Consider the following 20747-nt stretch of genomic DNA (forward strand, 5'->3'; position numbering starts at 1 on the left):
AATAACTTCTCCAGTGACCAAAACAAACTGTACGTTTAACACTGGTACTTCACAGATTGCATAGAATTCATTCAGCATCTAAGATGAGATTGAAATTGCCAATATATATATATATATATATATATATATTTTAATTTTTAATTTTTTTTTTGTCGGGCCAGCTCCAGGGCTATGTTGGCATCTGTTATGTATAGAGACAACCATAAATAACAGGCACTTACCAGTGATGGACACATGAAAAAAGTCTGAAAGTTTGAGAGTGAGTGAGATGATCTTACTGAAAAAGTTCTGCCTAAGGACTTCTTGCATCTGGAGATAAGGCTCCTGTTTCTCTTCTGCAACATTTGAAAAGCAGCACTTTTTAGATATGCACTGTGTAATGTCAATGAGCTGTAGTTGTGGTGTGATCTCAGGGTGCTTACCACTATCATTTGGATTCATTGTCATAACTCTCCACCATTTACTGACAGTAGTGATGTTTAACTTAATTCCTGGAAATCCATAGGTAGGCAGACTGGAACTACTTGTAATGTGCAATAGTCTGAGAGCCTCTGACTTCACGATATTTGCTTATTGACTCCCCTCTAGTCAATATGATAAATTTTGGGTTGTGGATCAATGACATCGAAAATGCCTGATCAGAGATAAGAAAGAAATGCTGTTGAAAATTTACATGTGAGGAAAAACGAGTCAGTCATCCTTGATATGAATTAGGCTAAATTTGATAGTCTCTTAACTGCTTTGTGAGAAGGAGAAATTGATGATAGACCCAGATATCCTTTGTGCAGTTCTGCTATTTATAAATAATAGATCAAATCTCCCTTTCTTGTAAATGGGAAGACAGGAAGCAGAGGGGCAGCGCTGGCCTCTGCTCTCTGGTAGCAGCTGCAGGACACAAGGGAATGGCATGGAGCTGTGTCAGGGTAGGGTCAGGGTGGATATCAGGAATAGGTTCCACACCAGAGGATGGTTGGGTTCTGGAACAGGCTCCTCGGGACACTGATCATTTCACTGAGCTGCCAGAATTCAAGGAGAGTCTGAACAGTACTCTTAGACCTATGGTCTGAGTTTTGGCAGTCCTGTGTGGAGCCCGGAGTTAGACTTGATCTATCTGAGTCTTTTTAGGATAATCTATGATTCTAAGATTTTATTTGGAAATTAAAGTCTTTCTTTTCCAGCTTTTAGTGAGAAAGTTTTCTTTCTAGGTTTCTCCTAAGGCTAAAATCTCAAAAGCTAATGTCCTATCTTTTTTTCTACAGTGGTTCTCACTTTTTAGTGTTTTCTCACAAACAGTTATTTCTGTTGAAACAAAGCTCTTAAACGTTGTGATTTCAGGTACCCGTGACAAGAGAGAAGACTGTTGCATCTACCTAGTCCTTTAGCACTGTCCACAGAGTTATTCTGCTTTAACTGAGAGTACACCTTTAAAGGAGTATAAAGTACAATGTAAAATATATTAAACTGAAACTATGCGTAACTAGTACAAAGCCAAAACAACAGTGATTTTGTTATGCCAGTGCAATTATGCAAGAGCATCCAAATGCAGAGGACAACTGATTTGCCACAAGAAGGGGCATAGCGATGAAAAATTGTGATGAAATTCTGTAGTTTAGATAAGCAGTAATTTTAAGCCTGTTTAAGCATGATCAGTTCTACAGACTTGCAGTTTGTGGCAGTGTTGTGTTTTTTGCTTTGTTTTTTGTCTTTACTATAAAAAGTAATCCTTGATTGGATCAACGTCTGAGACTTAGCCTGAATGAGCTGCCTGCAATTTGCATGGGCGTGTGTCTGTGGTAGAGTGCCAGGATTTGGTCTTTACTGAACTAGGTATACATGGCAACATTTTCGGTTTGGGTCAACCTAGGAGCATTTTTCTAAGAGTTTCATTAAGGGCTTGTGTTGGATTCTTGCACAAAGAAAATAATATATTCCCTTGAAGTAGAAGTGAGACCAAAATGACATTCAAGGTTGAAAAAATCCTGTCATGTAACCTCTTGACAGATGAAAAGAAAACTACAAAGCAGCAAAAACAACAGTCTGTAAAATATGCCATGTAGTCAGGCTTTCTCATGACAAAAATGTGAAAAGAGCTTATAAACACAACTTGGAATATAGGTCTGGGATTGTAAACCTATTTGGATGACAATATTATTCAACATTAAAATGTTATAGGTGTTCTGCTCTCTAGTAACACTTAAAGGGCTTCTTCAGCAAATGAGAACCAGAGATGTTAAAAAGCCACAGGAGGATACAGTGGCAAAAATGGAAGCCACAGCTTCCACAGAGGCTGAAGAATAAGTACTGTGTTGAATCCCCGCTTTTGCCTTGGCCTGTGATAGAAGTAAGTTCCTATAGGCCTTCTACTGGCATGGCTCACCTGCTGCTCTAGCTTGTTGAGTGGTAGACGGAATAGAGCCTTTCACTTCTTTTAGTCATCTGGTGCTGTGGGGAGCTTATCAGGAAACTTAAAGTTTGATCACAGGACTTGTGCAGGCATAACTGACCTCAAGTATTACCTAGTATGCTCACAAGACATTTGAAGAGCAGCAGAATGTCTAGAGAATGGTTAGTTTCTCTGACACAGAAGTGTGCATGTTGCACTCCTAAAAATCTGCACAGCTGTCTGAAACATGGCTTGTGTTTGACATTGCTGTTGTCACTGTTAAAATGCCCCACACACCACCTCACTGCGCTTGCATCCACTGTTTGGTCTCTGCAAATGTTCTGCAAGCATTGATGAATGCCAAAGGGTGCAATTTTTTTCAAATGGTAGAATTCAGTTCTGCACTTTTGCTTCATGTGCATTTGTCGCAGCATTTTGTGAGACTATCCCTTTGCTACCATTTCAGAAAATTATCAATATTAAAAACTAGATATAAGGAACAATCCTTTAATCTTTTATTTCTGAGAGTCATAGGAGAATTCTCCATGTCAACATGAAGGCAGGCAGCTTCTCAGTGATGTGACCTGTGTTGTTTCCATGTGACCCAGGCTGTGTTGAGACCCAGACTTGTTGAGACAAGTGGCATTTGTGACTTCAGAAAGCAGAAGTGAAGCCAGTGTCCTTCCTATGGCATCTGTGCATATAGCCACCCCTGTAGGACACTGGCAATGCCTGTAAACACCAAACAAAAAAAGTCAAGTTCTGCATGTGCAGGACTGAGTGTACCTTTTCATTGAGAAAGGTAATTGTAAAATGAAGACAGAAAAAGTGAAAACCACAGTTCCAGATTCTTATTTTCTCAGCAAACAAACACATCCTTTTTTTAATTGTAATTATAACGATTATTTTATATCTTTATATCTTTTAATAATTGTTGTTTGTTTTTTTTTTTCCAGTGATATATAATAAAGCATAAGGCTTCTATATATTTTGAGACCATATTTTAATGTGCAGGTTACTTCAATATTATGCACATTGAATTTTTTTGCGTATGCTTATACATATTAAAATATTGGTGTTGGGAAATGGGGATTTTTTTTATTGGCTATAATATAGAGAACCTCATTTAGAAAATGAAGCAGAGGTGAAGTGGGTACTGTAAATATGACTGTTTCTTGCAGCAGAAGTACTTGGCATGCTTGCATTTTTGAAAAGACAAAATCATGTTTGTCTTCCTTGAATGTGCACACATTCCTGGAGGTGGGGGATGGTTTTCTTTCTTTCTCTCTATTTTTCCTCTGGCCCTAAAGCAGAGCTGAGTTTGGATAATTTGTCCACAGCAACTGAAGGATATGTTTTGGGGAGGGAGGAACAGAATTTGTATTTATTATTGTAAAAGCTTTTTTTTTTTTTTTTCATGTTAATTCTTTTTAAAAAATATAATGGTATGTAGGGGTTACATTACAGGCCTGTTTTACCAACACAAAGTATCTGTATTGGAGTAGCACATGCAAATGAGCCTGAAACAGAGAATCATTGTTTCATAAAATTTGCTGCAGGAAAAACAAAACTATCTGCGTTTGAAAAACAAAAAAAGTGGAAAAAAATATATTTTTAAGACTTTTTCTCAAAGAGCACTGTGATTGAGGAAATATCCTTATATGACAATTTTGTTTCTTGCCTTTAGCATTTTCAGCAGATTAACTGTTTAACCATTAGACACCAATGCTGCAAATATTGATGTGCACACTTTGTGCATATGAGATTTCCCACTGAAATGGGATTACTATCCAAAGCAAAGTAGTTCAGGGCTCACACTGGAAAGAACCAGACTTTAAAGCAGCATTTTCAAATGCAGTCGAATTAATTCAATCTTTCACTCTTCTGAGTCTGTAATTTAATTTGTTCTTTTTTAAAATATGCTAGATATATTTCATAAGACAGTAAATGCTTTCTGAATGTTGTGTACCTAATGGTACTATAAAAATGGAAATATACTTTATGGTGTGTTTCTTTTTGTTGCTATTTAATAACAATTTTTTACTTGATCAAAACTTTTCACCTTCTCTGAACTCTAAACCATGTGGTCATTGAGGTTGACTCCAGAGTTAACTGTTTAGTGCCTATAATTTGATGACATATATGAAGATAGTCATTGTTTGAAAGATGATATATGCACATATATCTACTTGTTGAAATCTGTGGTAAGCCACCTGGAGACCAAGTTCCACCAGAGGAACAATAACTGGCTGGCAAAATGACCTTTCTTTGGATATCAACAAGTGTAACTAATTGCACTAAATTTCCCAGAATTTGAAAAATTGCTAAGGGGTTTGTGCATTTGTGTTTACACACACACATTTACACATATATATCATAATCATGATAACTCCAATCTTCTAGCATCCTACCGATGCACTGAGCAGGCTGATAAGAAGACATCTGACATAATGAAGATTGGCCTCAGATAGTCTTAGTTTTCACCTTGCTATTGCTGTGTGTGCAAACAGGCCGGTATGACACCACTTTTAATTCTTCAAACCAGAGCTTTATTCAAAAATCTGCCTGGTGCTGCTCTCTCCAACAACTACTGCATCTCTAATTTCTCCTTTTTGTTTCGTGAGCTTGCTAAATATTTTAAAAAAGAAAGAAAAATACATATCCTTGCTAAAAATGTTTGTGACTTTAGCTGACTGGTCTGTTTCAGAAAAAGTTAAAAACTAGGCTGTACTTGGAAAGGTCTGATAATACTACAGTCATACTAATAGATCTCAGGGCAGATGATGCTTATAAGAAGGGTCGTAAAACGACCATATCCTCATAAGAGTCTATGGTAGCTATGACAATAAGGAAAAAAAAGTAAAATTCCCTGCCATTATATCTGCATCTGTACATGTATTTCTGAGTATACAGCAGCACACAGAAAAGCATGTTCATTTGAAGAATGAAAAATAGGCTTTGAAGTAAGGACTACACAGTGAAGATGAATGGGGTGAGGTCACAATTCCACATGTTTTATTGTTTTAGTCCATCTGACCTGCAGAACAAACAAGGCAGCCAAGTGCTGATTTACAGGGGGAAGGTTATCTTCCTGACCAATGAGGACCAAATGTTTTGTTTTGAGAAACAAGATCAGATTCTATGGAACATAAAATCCTTGGAACCTGCTGCTGATTTCCTGCCTTTCTTGCCTTTGGGAGTTCTTTTTGCAGCTGACAGAAGTGTAAAACAGTAAAACTATGCAGTTCAGGAAGCTTTTCACAGCAATATCTTCCTAATGCTAGGTGAGACAGAGTCATAAAACATACTACAGAGAAAATGAGTAACTTTAGGTGATTTTGCACTTAATCTAACAAGTTTTCAAACTAATTTAAATTGATTATTGATCTCTTGCACCATATTTTTAGTTGTAAATTGGTAAAAGGATGTTCCTCTCCTTAGCAACAAGTGATACACGGTCCAACTATGTACCGACCGGGAGTCATTATGAAAACATGGCCAACTGGCAAATCCCAATGTGGACTGCTCAACTTGATGTACAGCACTACTTTATTGGCATTAGTTATCTAGCAAATGAGTGTTTTCATGGAAGTTTAAAATTTGAGCTACCCCCAGCCAATACATCATGGAAAAAAGACTAGCAAATTTATTTCATAAAAGTTTTGTGATATACTGATCTGTAAAGGGCCTTAAACATTCAACAAATCCACCAATCTCATCATTAATCTCATTTGAAGAAAAGTCAAATTTCTATATGGTGTTTTAGCAAAAAATAAGAAAAAAAAACTAAGAAAAATGAGAAATCATGCAGAGTCAGAAGAGATGCAGAATTTAATAGGTTTCATCTTAATTGATCATTTAAATAGTGCACAATACATAATAAAGTTAAAAACCTCTTAATTATCATTGTACCAAAAATGCTCTTTACTTCCATGAATTTACTTCTATGATTTCAGTGGAAGAACTTTTGAAGTAGAGATGCATGTATTTTTCATCTCTGATTTTTTTTTTTTTTAACAGGAGTCTCTGAACTTTATTGATCCAAGTTTGATGGATCTAAATGGTCCAAGTGAAGATGCACTAGAATGGGATGAAACTGATATTAGTAACAAGCTGATCAGTGTTAATGAAGATTTAAGTGATCCTGATCAGGAACTCAAAAAAGATGATCTAAGCCAGAAATCTACTTCAGGAGAATGTGGCAGCAATGATGTGAATGAAGATGAAAGTATCAGTGATCGTGGAAGTCCTCTTTATTGTTCCAGCATTACTTCCCCTCCAAATCCTCACATCTATCAGGTCTATAGTCTTCATAATATCGAATTATCAGAAAAAAAACACATGCCTTTCTTGAAAAAAACATCAAAACTCTCCAGTGTAACACAGTCTAACATTTTAAACAAAAGTCTTAGTAAAGACTCTTCATTTTCATCTACCAAATCCTTGCCAGACCTAATAGGGGGAACAATGTTGGCAAAATCATATAACTATATGTACCAGAGTGGGAACATAAGCAGGCATTCCGAGAGTGAAAGTGGAATAGTGAGTGAATGTGATACAGAAACTACAAATAATTCAGAAATTTTTTTACTAAATGATATTGAAAGCACTCAGAGCAATCCTGAAATTGGTCACACAGGAACTCAAATGGATGACATAATTGATGTAATAAAACAAAAAATAAAGCAAGATGAAGAAGACCATGCTAGTCTCTCAGATGATTTTCAGTTGGCACCATCTGGAGGTTGTGGAAATGAAATTGATAGGGACTTGGACAACATTACCATGTGTAAAACTGTTTGTTTAGAAGAACTGCAAGGAAAACAAGATGTATTTACATTTTATGATTACTCATATCTTCAAGGCTCCAAATTCAAATTGCCAGCGACAATGAAACAGTCACAAACTGAAAAGACACAAACAGAGGGTGCTTTTTTTCATGGTTTTTGTTTTGATAAAATACCTGGTAAATCTGAACATAAGCCTGGAGAGTCACAACCAGATGAGTTTATTCACGACCATAATCTGGCAAATATCCCTGGAGGATCAGATCCCAATTCCTCTAAGTCTGTGGAAACAGTAAGAAAACTAATTGCTACAGAAAATACAAGACAGCTTTCTGCTTTATCTCATAGTTCTTCATTAGAATCTCTGTCTGTAGTAGGTGATTTATTCAGCTCAGGTATTTTTAAAAGTGGAGATGGTCTTCAACGAAGCACCTCTTTGGAGAGCTGGCTGACTTCCTACAAAAGCAATGAAGATCTTTTTAGTCATCATGGCTCAGGAGACATTAGTGCAAGCAGTGATTCTGTTGGAGAGCTCAGCAAAAGGACATTAGATCTTCTGAATCGTTTAGAGAACATCCAGAGTCCATTAGAACAAAAGATAAAGCGCAGTATCTCCGATATAACACTCCAAAGTAGTTCTCAAAAAATGTCTTTTACTGGACAGCTGTCTGTAGATATTGCTTCCTCAGTAAATGAAGACTCAGCAGCTTCTCTCACGGAGCTCAGCAGCAGTGAGGATCTTTCTCTCTGTTCTGAAGACATAGTACTGCACAGAAATAAAATACCGGATTCAAATGCATCATTTAGAAAACATCTTAATAGATCTGTAGCTGATGAGAGTGATGTCAATGTTAGCATGATTGTTAATGTCTCCTGCACTTCTGCTTGCACTGATGATGAAGATGACAGTGATTTGCTTTCGAGTTCCACCCTTACCTTAACTGAGGAAGAGCTAGGTATCAAAGATGAAGATGATGACTCCAGTATAGCAACTGATGAGGATATTTATGAAGAATGCAATTTAATTTCAGGACTTGATTATATAAAAAATGAACTCCAAACTTGGATGAGACCAAAATTTTCTTTGACAAGAGAGAAGAGGAAAAGTAACCTCAGTGATGAAATTCAGCACAGTAAAGTTAATAATGAGACATCAAAAGCCACAGATACACTGAACATTGAAGCACTTTTGAATGGTTCGGTGCAGAAAATAACAGAAAATAATGGCAACAGTAAGAATGTATCACGTAATCATGAAAAGGGAACAAAGGGTCACCTGATGAAAGATATCTCTCAGGTTGTGAAGGATCAACTTGTGGATGATATGGAGAATGGCAATGTTGAAAATACTCTTGCCAGTCATAAGAGAGATCTTGTTAGAACATCAGCAACTTCCAAAACTCATGCATCACTTGGTGTAAAAGAAGCTGAAAATGAATTTCATATCTGTGAAGCATTTACAGACAGTTCGGATGATTCACATATGGATGGAAAGGAGACTGTTCTGTTGTCAGTTGGATCCAGAAACCCTCCAAAAGAATGTCAAAGTCATCTTCGGTCTGATTATCACTGCACTGCTTTCTCTCCTGCTAAAAAGCCTTGTCTTGAATCTTCCTCAGAAACAAGTTCTGTAGACACACAAGCTGCTACTTTTCAAACATCCTTAGCTGATGATCAACAACACAAAATAAGCATTGCTGAAAAATCTACTGATTGCTGTGCAGTCTTGAAATCTAGTAAGGCAGAATATAACTCCTCAGCCAATGGACCTGACTTATGCTGTAACTGTGACTCTGCTGCTTTTGATAAAAGAAATATGGAAGATGACTCAGTACACAACTTTGTGAAGGAGATAATAGACATGGCATCAACAGCTTTGAAAAGTAAGTCACAACCTGAATGTGAGTCATCTGCTCCAGCTTCATTAACACAGATAAAGGAAAAAGTGTTGGAACACTCTCACAGACCCATTGAGCTAAGAAAAGGCGACTTCTATTCTTATCTTTCACTTTCTTCTCATGATAGTGACTGTGGAGAAGTAATCAAATACATAGAGGAAAAGAGCAGTACACCTGTGCCACTGGACTTTACAGATGAGAGAGATAATATTGAATGCTTTTTTGAAGCATGCCCTGAAGATGAACGTGTTGAGCAACAGCAATCCACTTGTAATAGTACTCCTGAAGCAAGAGCTGAGCAGCAGCAGCAGCCAATTTGTAATGTTACTTCTGAAACATCTCCAGAGTCACCAGATGAATTGACTTTGGCATCATTAGGAAAAGTTAAAGCTTCATTAGAAGATAGTGATTTATCTTTTCTATGTGATGATGACAATATAAATTCCTCCAATCCTAACAAAGAAAATGCATCAAACAATTTGAAAAATGCTGTGGATGATTTGTTGATTTCAGACTGGCAAACAGAAGGTTTGGATAAGAATTTTCCAGAGCTCAGCAGTACAAACAGTAGTATAGGAAAATCACCTGCAACTGAAGATCCCAAAGGATGTGTTGCTGCTTCTGAAGAGGCTTCAGCTACAGAGTTTCATTTAAAGCATGACCATTCACAGAATGAGGAGGTTTTACACCAGAACACTAAAACTCTTACTTGTGAAGAAAATCTCTTGAATCTTCGTAAAGAAAGACGTTTTAATATGCGCAGATAGAATGTAACACTCTCCAGGCATATACATTATCCTAAAAACAGGTATGTACTCTATGAAACACAATTTCTTTTGTTTACATTTTTTTTTTTTTTTTTTTCTTTTTTTTATTATTTTATTTTATTTTTAAATTTTTGTACTATGAAAGAGGTGGATCATCATCCAGGGCTTCTGTTTTATGGTAGTATTATTTCATTTGTTTTGATTAGACTATAATTCTGATTTACATGCCACTGGTCAAAAAATGCAGTGAACAGTAGCTGCTTCTTGCCCTTTGGCTTTGCACTGACTGGACCTGCTTTCTTCTGGAATACTTCAAATCTGCTGTCTTTCAGAACTTGGGAATCCTTCAAAATTAAAATTTCTATATCAGCCTACTCCTCCCTTGTCAGTGGAGCCATGAAAACAGATAACAGCTCTACTCATTGATTCCTTTCTCCACAGACAGCTGACCTTATGAGTTTGATGAGGTTATGCACTTAATGAATGTGAACTGGTTTTACAAGGATTTTGAGTGACCAGTGAGCTGGAGCTCTATAATATTTACAGACAGTCCATGACATATGTCCTAGCAGACTAGAAATTAAATAGTGAGATAATAAGTCATCTCTTGGTGTCACCTTACCATGACTTACATTTATTAAGCCATTACTAACCATTATAGATTAGACCAAATTTGAGATTACAAAAGTAAGAAATCTTTGCAACATCAATGACAAATGTAATTTGAAGGTGATGTAGAATAAAGGCTCAAACACCAAAGCAAATACGATAGCCACAAAGCAGTGCTGAAAGCTTCCATTCTATTTTGTGGTAAGCATGTTGAACCATATATAGTTCCTATCCGGAGTTCTGACCTCACATGAATGTCTGACAATTAGCTGCACATTTAGTAGAAAATCTACAAAGCAACTTCTGGAACAGATCCTATCACATAGAACTGTTGCTTTGAGTCTCACTAGCAGTTTGGTGAGCCAAAAGCCAGCATAGCTTTACAATGATGTCACTAGTTTTTGGGAACACCAATCCAGTTTGGGAACACCAGTCCAGAACCAGCCTGGCAACTCCAGATGCCACTCCAATTCCAAATGCTTCTGCTTATGAGAAACTAGCAAGGGGATTTCTAGTAAGGCACGAAGTTAAACACCATGTTGCCCAGGCTAGTTCTAAAATCTCCATCCTAGGAGATTTTCAAAATATACGTGGACTCATCCTTGAATGATCTACCTTTGAAGATATTCTTGCTTTGAGAAGGAGATTAGACTAGATGACATTCAAGTTTCCCTTCCTACCTAGATTATTCTAAGAAGCCATTATTCTTTCCCTTAGGAGAGAAGGTTGTTATTCATCACTGCTTATGAAATCCACCAGTACACACCAACTGCAACCTGCATAGCGATGACAGAGTTTCAGAGCCTATTTATATAAAAAAATAGATTGCTTTACTACTGTTGGATATTTAACTTCAGAATTTCTTGATTTTGCTATATTGTATTATTGTGCATTGGAGTTTTCTTATGCACATGTTAACTTTTTATCCACCATTCACATATTCACATATGTATAAAGACAGCTAGGAAAATATTTAGGTTATGGTAGCAAAAGTGTACACCTTGCCATGATCTCTTTCAAACACAAATCTATTTTAATAATACACTATCTTGGAACTGTCGTGGCAAAGAGGATATTTCTTGAAAGGCTTTGAAATGAGTTTTCCTGACCTGTTGATTGCCAGTAGGTTAATACTTGGACACATTCAAACAACTGAAGAAGCAACAGATATCACCTGGGATTTACAAAACTGATAGATGATACCATATATTCTAGGGTTGCATTCTAAAGATTGTGTGTCTACAGAGGCCACGATCTATAAACTGAGATGAGGACAAAAGCATGAGGTTGACAAGTGACTATTATATAAACGTAAACTTTTCCTAAATTACTTCTTTACAAAGTTTCTTTTTTTCCACTCATTTTGTAACACTGGGGAAGAATACTTAGTACAGTGAGTTTGATTTTCTTCTTCTCATTCTTTCACTGACAAAGTCAATAACATAACTTTTCATTCGTTAGTACTTTTCCTCTGAGGATCTCAAAATACTATGTAAATTTCTTCTCACTCTTAAGAGCTTCATAGTTACTTATATGGTAGCCAGCAGCGTTTCTTGTAAGACTGGGGTATGACAGCGTGCAGTTAACAAAACATCAGAACTAAAACTGGGTATAGAGGATGGACATTTTAATACATGCTCAGAGTGCAATAGAATGCAGAGACTATATACAAAATTTTCAGAGTTATGTTAAAACTATAGCATTTAACATAACGTGCATTTAATTTTTGCCTGGGGGTTAAAAATTTTAAGACAACGAAGCCTTTCACATGACATCCCACTTTTTAAATTTAAGATACATTGTTTCTTAGCAGATATATATAACCTTGCTTCCGTGGAAATTATGGACTGTATTATTCCCAGCAATAAAGCCATAGGATACATGTAGCATGTCTCAGGCACATCAAAAAAGGAAAATATGAGCTGCTAGATTTGGTTTCACTGAAGACTGAGCTCCCATCCCCCCTTCACAAGCTCAGTACTTTAACTTCATCTCTCATGCTATGGGGAATGAATTACAGAAGCAATCTATCCTAATTTGTTAACTTATTCAAATAACAGTTATTATACTTAACTATGCTAAAGATTATCTTTTTGGTGGCAGATTGTTTATTTTTTGATGAGGCTAATTACTGATTTTCCAAAGGTAATTTACATTTATTACTAATACATCTTTTAAAATGTGACAGATAAATGTTGTTCCCATAAGTGTATTATGAAAAAAGTTTCTATTTAAAAACACATTATTTAATTTGAAAGATAAATGGCAAACACCATTATTTTTCCTGTAGCACCTGTGCTGTAAGCTCATTTAAATGTGTAATTCCATGTGTAGCTGCAATACTTAGAGAAAAATAATCTATAGTATATGTGTACCTTTAAAGCATACTAAGAATTCAAAGCTGAAAGAAGCCTAGTTTCAAGTATAGTTTGATTTTATACTGCTTCAGTATTTGCACTGGATGTACAGGGGAATAAAACAGTGAAGAGTTGCATATACTTCTGCCAAGTATATGTAACAATCCTATTGTTTATCAGCATACTACAAAAAATGCTCATCATGTTAAAATAGTACAAATTCTAAAAGCAGACTCAGAAATGTCTATCAGCACCAACTCATCTTCCATATTAGCCAACATTAGAATTCTGTAACAGAGATACTCATAAAACTATGCATAGAGGATGGCTTGTAAGAACTGTCCTTCTGTACATGAGAGATCCTACAGTGTTCTGCTGTCAGCGTGACCCATGACTCACAAAAGGGTTGGGAATTCTTAGTCATATATTCAGTATGCATAAAAATCATTACATTTAGGAGTTTATGTGATGTGCCTGATGTCTTTTCTAGAAAATACAGTATACTTTTGCGTGTTATTTGTTAGTGCTTAAAGTAAGTCAGAAAAGTTATTTCTTTCCTTTTCTACAGAATCCATAGTTTAAACAGAAGTTTTAACTTAATTTAGAAAAAAATGTTTTATCTGGGTTTTTATCTAACAGAGCCAGAAAGTTAGCCAGAATATCCTGCAACTTGCTATACCCAGAAAGAAATCTTAGAGAGAGGGCAGGTTCTATGGTTGGTGATCAGGACTGGTCCCTGAAGGCCTGACTGTTATTTTCTGCTCAGAAATAGATGCTTTTGTATGGCTTTTCCTTCCCTGCCTCAGTTTCTTTAGCCACAAAATAATGAGAATAATAATTGGTGGAACCTGCGTAACATAATTCATTTGCTGAAAATGTTTTGAGATCCACAGATAAAATATGGTAGAGAAATGCAAAGTATTGTTAGTGAATTAGTCATTGCAGGAGAGAAATAATATAGAAATTTACACAATAGCTAGTATGCAATAATTTACTTTTTGAAAATGGAACTACAAAAGTAATCTAAATTTATCTTTATTTAATTTTTGTAGGGGAGTGGATAGAAGAATGTTTCTTTATAGAATTTAAAATGGTCTGACTTTTTATTTCCTCACAATATCTGACTTCTTTAAAAAAAATGAAATGGAATAAACAGATAATCTTATACTATTTGCGTGATTACATTTTTTTAAAAAAACCTGACATAATTCATCAGTGAGACTTTTCTTACTGTAGATACATGAAACTCCTGCCAAAGTTGTAGGAACATTTTGATAAAATCTTTCCCTTTACTCACATCAATTCTTCCCTAATTTCTAAACAAACTATTGAGCTTTTCACTCTTTTGTGTAAGTATATTCCTTCTACAGATAGAGGGGGACTGAGTTACAGCAAATAAGATCAAAGGAGAAGGTAACTGGATAGATGCAGATACTTCTGCTTAGTTCAGAAGGCACATAATGCATGTCTAGTGTGCCTCCTAGGAAATGCCTACAAGATGTACTTTGCACTAAGCTTTGAGCTGTATTCTGACAGTTATTTTTTCATAATCCTCATCATAAGTCTGTGCTCTTTGATGAATAGTTTAACCCTAAACTCCAAGCAGGATAATTCTATAATATGAAAATTTAACTCATTGCTTGTACTAGAAGTGTCTAAGTAGCTATTTACAATTCAAAAATTCAGTGATGACAATGAGAGTTCTGTTCATGGACTCCTTTTGTGACAATCTTTTTCTCCATTGAAATCTTATAGTGTATGATACAAAAGTATTAAAGTAAGTGACAGGTGCATCTTTTTGGTGTTTGGCTTTAAAAAATTCCTATGTTTTCATTGATTGGTGCACCTATGAGTGCACTGAAGGTAAGTTTGCAGGTAAGGATGAAGACTGGATCCACAGAAAGGTCAAATTTCATGACATTTCCCGTTTCTTTAGTCTTTATAGAAATCAATGAGTTTTCTACATCAAAACAATTTTTACACTACCTTGTACCTCAGGCTGTTAAAAGTCATTGTTTGCCAACTGTATTCTTCTGCATTAAAGGCTCTGGCATGTGGTCATTTAATGGTTCTCTATGGTTGTTCTGGAAGAGCTATGTTTTGCAAATAAAACTGCATTTTCTGTAACCTACTATTACTTTTTTGTTTCCTTTTAGAAACTTGGCTGCAATTCAGGTGCAGGTTCATCCTGTAAACCCTGGGATGACCTCCAATTCCATTGTATCACTGCCTTTCATTACATTGACTCCCAAGATAAATTTTTTTTTCAAATGTGATTTGTCCATGTTGGCTTTGTGATCAGATTGCATATGCTAGTCCTATTTCAGTGATCATTTTGTGTGGTAGCAAAGCCGTTGCTTTCGCAAGGATTCCTCTCCCAAGCTACCTCTAATGACCTCCCTTCCTAAATTGAATGCTCCTGTACTACTTATCACTGTTTCTGTTCTTTAAAGTTTTGAAGTTCCACAGGATTTACGATCAATCTGATTCATCTTTTCAGTACTGTACCTGCCAGTACTCCTCTATTTTGTGTATCAAATTTAATATTTATGTGTATAATGCATAAACTTATTGAAGCTATTTTGATTTGACAATTCTGTTGGATTGCAGCAAAAGGAAATCATTTATCCTCCTGATTCAATGCATCTAAAAAATAAACAATTAAAATAAATAAATGTCATTTTATTTATTTAATTTTAAAATTTAATCTATGCAACACTTCAAGAAACAACTACATGGTGTTGTATATTAGGAACTGTTGACATTCTACTGAATTAAGTACAACATTTTGATTTTTTATGCTTCTTGAGGTGGTAATGAGTAAAAAAAAAAAGTTTTTAAAAAATGTGTGCCTTGCTGTATTTCTTATACCATTTATTAAAAAGCTGCTTTCACAGTAAAATTATGTTGATTTGGAAGGAGGAAATAGCAAGGTTAAGTTGTGTGAATAATTTCTGTATATATGTATGACCAAGTGCAAACATTGATGTATAATGACAGTATAAAATGCTTTTGTGTTTGTGATGTCCAGTGATGTGGAAAATATAAGCCTTAAAACCATTAGATTGCATGGTAATTAGAATTGGCATAATAAACATAGTTTATTGGGGAAATAAAAAAGCAGAACTGGTGATGTGTTTTACCTGCGTTCTAAGAACAGAATGCTGCATCAAAATACAGAGAAATTCCTTTTTGTTTGAAAAGATTTCATAGAGAGAAGCAGTTCCATAGCTGGTGAAGATTTGTGTTACCTGGCTCAGAAGGAAAGATCCTTTTCTTAAAGATTTGGCAGGCCTCCCAAGTCAAACAAGGAGAGACAAGCAATCAATGCATTAAGCTAACGTACTGCCAACAGCCATTAAAAGTGGTCAAGCACACTTTGATATCAGACATTTTCCTTTATCTTTTTTTTTTTTATCATTGGAATATTGGGTTATAGAATGTTCTTAAACTTTCTTTCATTTGCATAATTATATTGAATAAGCGTTATAGATATTCATATGGACACTTATACAGTTTGCTCTTTCAATGACTTAGGCTGTACAATTTAAAGGTTTTTCTCATGTGCTGGCTGACTAAATCAAGCCAGATCTACCTCTGCAAACATTGCTTTCATCTCCTAAAATCATCTTTTGCCATTTTTTCCATGTATATAAGTTTTTTGTTGTTATTGTGGGTTTTTAGTTGTTTTTGTTTTTCTTTTGTTTTGCTTTTTTTTTTTTTTTTTTTTACAAAAAGCTTTAGTATTCTTTTTCTTTTTAAAAAAATGTTTGACAAGCTGTAGCTTAAAGGCACTATACCAACCAGCTAATATGTTCATATAACACTGAAGTTACAGGTGAGTGAAGAAAATCTGATATTTTTCAAATTATTAATAGCTTCCTATAACTGCAAGAGACAAGTCGTCTATCTGTCAGTTTAAATTTCTGCTATATAGCCTTGATGTTGGTATGGCAGCAGAAACAACTCCCAGCTTACAGAAGAGCATTAATAAGAAGCAATTTTTAACAGAACTCTTGAAAAGTTTTCTGCTCTAGCATGTCTTGTAACATGTTTAAATCTGTTAGGTTAGACTTACAATTACCTAAATTACATAGCTGTATAGCTAATGACCACAGTAATATATTTTAACTATTTTTTAAATTATATAGAAAGTAATTAAGAATATAACTTCTAAGTTTAGTAAAATATTTATTGTGTCAATTATTTTAATCAAAGATTTATTTCAAAAATTATTTGTAAAACAGTCTTGACGTGGGAATTAAGTTTGGAATCATTCATTTTTCTCCCTAGCATTTTCTGGTTTGTGCTGTTTGTTTTTTAAACTTAGTCTATAGTGAGGCCTTACACTATGATGACAGAAAAACTAATATGTCTAGTCTTTTCAGATCTGTCGCTTCACCCAAAAGACTATGTAGAAATCTGTCAATTACTTGTGTCTTTCTATTAGATCATTTGCCACGAATTCCCTTTTTTTCCTAGGGAAAAATAGTGGTACTTGTCATATCAATAAGCCACATATTCAGCATACAATACCTGGAATATTATATGACTACAGCTCAAATTTCTGTGATTCCTTGCTGACAACTTCTGAACATTTTAATTTAACTAATATTCCCAGGTCTGAATTATTTGGTCTCGTTAGGTAAAGTCTTCATTCACCCTGACTCAAGAGCCATCATTATCAAATATTCTTTTTCTGGCATGGTTATGTGTTTTACCTTTTTTTCCCTCTCCTTAATCTTACTCTTCTTCTCAGGATATATTGGGTTCTGATGTTAACAAAAATTGATTTCTAAATGAAAAGAAATCTCTGACAAATAACTCTACAGGATTTTTTTTTGTCTTAAGTCATATGCTTATGACCAAATTATGCATCGAATTTTCAAAAAGTTCTGGTGTTAATGGCCTTAAGAAAACTACTGATACAGTGTAAAATTAATGTAGGTTTACCAGTATAAGCTCTAAGATCAGCCCATAAATAAGTTCTTGTATAGATCCTGTTACCTTCTGGTGAAGTTCTCTTGTGCTGTAGAAGCATGCTACAAGCTTTCTGCAGCATTTATCTCCTTCCAGAGCTCCACAGGCTGCTTTTTATTCCACACACTCCTTGACTTATGCTTGAACAACATCTGCAGTGTGTGAGGAGAACATTTGACAGAAACAGCCCTGATGCATGGATCTCCAGTTTGCTTCACATTCCTTCTGCAGAGAGCCAGAGATCTGCAGTTCCAAACAAAGGGAATGCTAGAGGTAAAACCATTGCTTGACACTATGATTTAGAAGCTGTTTTGTAGTCACTGTAGTTTTATGTTTGGCTAGCCTTGTGAACCACATAGCCAATCTCCTTCCAACTTAATGGTTTGCCTTTTTCCAAACAGCCTTTCTATGAAACAGTGCCTCTGTATGTTGTAGAGGTGGCACCTCTAAAGCTTTAGGGTTGTTTGTGTTTTTCATTATGTACTTGTGTATACACAAACATACAAACACATGCGCACCAGCAAAATTGTGTAAGTTTGTTTCACAGTAAGGTCAGATGATCAGATGATCAGTCCTTGTCAGTTAGATGACGTTAGCTCTCATCTGTCCTCCTTCAGAATAGTGAAGGGATACCATAATTCCAGTTCCCGTGCCTTGTATTTTAGAATTTCATTATAATTATCCTGTGTTAAGTAGAACATCTTTTGACAAAAATGTACTCAATAGAAGTGGTTTTTTAATTATTATCATTTTATTTTATTGAAGACATCAAGAACAATGTTGCAAAGGTTTCTGTGCTGCAAAGCAGAATAAATGGTTTATTAATGTTTAGGACAGACTATACACAAGCTTGAGTCAAGAAGATTAACTGGAATGTCAAGTTCTTACCCAATCAATCTCCTTCACTGGCAACTTTCTACAAACTTATTCCTAATGATAGCATCAATTGGAAAGGGATTTTGGCCAGCAAATGACATCTGATCTATTGCTTTCAGTTCTGTGCTTCTAACTTTCTAGACTCACAGTCTTTTATACCTATTTTATCAATCCAAGTTGCTTACATTTTTCATGTGACTACTGTTTGCTCAGTAAATGCATTCTCACCTCTGATTTTAGACAGGTTTTTAAATGCTAGATCATAAATGAACTTTGCATCATTTAGGATTGAGCGCTATATGAATTCTAAGTGGTTCAGTGCTTTAAAAATGTATTTTCCAATCAACAGCAAGTAGTATTGCTTTATTTCTGGGGTGTGGAGAAGTAAGCTAATAGTGGAGTTAGAATTTTGTAGGTCAGTAATTCCAATGCATAACTATTACTGTGATAATGTAGTTATTGATAAACTAATTACAAATACAACAGGTACAGAATTTCATTGTACTTAAAATGTTATGGCACAGGAAAAAACAGAGAAGGAAATGACTTTGTCTTGTATTGATCTCATGTCTCTGTGACATTCTAGGATTGTGAATGGAAATTAAAATAATATTTTGAAAAGATTTTTCTCTTCCTTGTAATTACTATGAGGATGTTTTAAATGCAGCAAGGATTCAGTTGTAGCATTTGCCAAAGGAATATCATGAGAGTGATAGGAAAGAGAAATGTATTTAACAAGGTTTCAAGCAATAGTGGAAAAACAAAAGCTGTACATGATACACTTCGTTTACAGCATGATAAATATCAGACTCTGGAAATACTGATACTGAATGTCAACCATCTATCCCACATCTATGCATTTCTTCAGGGAAAGATATATGCTGCTAGAAAAAGCATGCCCTCAGGTGAGGTGGTTTGGTTATTTCTCATAGAGGATACATACTGAAACTTCCTCTCTTAGGTCCGGACTAGAATTATCTTTAGAGGGCGTGTGTTTTCTTGCATCTTTATAAAGAATGGGATCAAATTTGGTCTGAGAAGCATATTTCTCTGACAAGATGGAAAATTAAGTTGTAACAACTAGATTTGAAGTTATATACATTGGCAGAATACAAAAGAAAACAAAACAAAACAAAAAAACACAATATTTCTGTAAATCTAGTGGTCCTGGCCAGTAGTTTAACCCAGAATTCTAATCTTTGTGGTATTACTGTTTTTTTTTATTAGCTGATCATTATTTATCCTGACCAGAGCTATATCTTTCTACAGTGTTTGGTTTACATTACTCAAATAAGGATTTTCATAATGCAAAAAGATTATGAAAACGCCTTTTCAATGGTTAAAACTGGCAAGAAACAAAGGAAATTCCAGGGCTCCATTTGATTGCTGAAAAAAGATTTGCTTCACTAAAAAGACTGTCCCCTATAAAGGGGTTTTGCCATAAATGAGATCATAAATGTTTCCCAGGCCTGTTAGTGTTTATTTTACATGTTCATGTATCTCTTACACTATTATATACATATATAGCAGCTATCACCATATTGACAAACAGTCTTTGGTGACACTGAGTTTGGAACTGGTCCTCTGAGCCAAACAGTTCTCTCATATCTTTTCTTCTCACACAATTCACCAACTAAGGAAAGCATTTGCAACTTACATTTGTTGCAGAAGGATTCAGAAAGTTACAGATAATTTACAGGCACCATTTTAAGGGCAGGTAAGTAGAAGGCAATAAAATAGAGGGTTGGAGTGAAGAGAATGTGGCTGGCAGATATGTAATGGCTGCAGCTGCCAGCAAGGCTGGAGGGAGGATTCTAGTCTGCAGATACGCTGGCTGATGGCTGGAAAAGAAGACAGACAGAAGAGGATGCAGAGCTGCAAAGAAGGTTGATGGGAATTAGCTCTGTTTAAAACATTTGTAGAATGATAGGAGCATACGCTGTATTGAAATCAATTTATCTCTATTGCTAGACTTGTTATTGCAAACTGTAAAGTGATGCTGTTCATGAATACACATTTTTTCTAAATCTGCTGTTCAGTATGCTAAGCATATCAATCAGATGTACCATTGTCAGTTAATTAACATTTGA

General features: G+C 35.3%; 1 protein-coding gene across 3 annotated transcripts in view; it reads left to right on the forward strand.

Moving 5' to 3' along the window:
* AKAP6 (A-kinase anchoring protein 6) overlaps positions 1–19278 on the forward strand; it is a 272758-nt gene extending 253480 nt beyond the window's left edge. For all 3 annotated transcript variants that reach the window (XM_052694146.1, XM_052694147.1, XM_052694148.1), the window contains 2 exons: positions 6404–9876; positions 14958–19278. In XM_052694146.1, the coding sequence (XP_052550106.1) occupies positions 6404–9835 (3432 nt within the window). In that variant the 3' untranslated portion in view covers positions 9836–9876; positions 14958–19278. The remainder of the gene's footprint in view (positions 1–6403; positions 9877–14957) is intronic.
* The last annotated feature ends 1469 nt before the right edge of the window (positions 19279–20747 follow it).

This window comes from Tympanuchus pallidicinctus, unplaced genomic scaffold (assembly GCF_026119805.1).
Source record: "Tympanuchus pallidicinctus isolate F22 unplaced genomic scaffold, pur_lepc_1.0 scaffold3, whole genome shotgun sequence".
In the NCBI taxonomy this organism is placed as follows: Eukaryota; Metazoa; Chordata; class Aves; order Galliformes; family Phasianidae; genus Tympanuchus; species Tympanuchus pallidicinctus.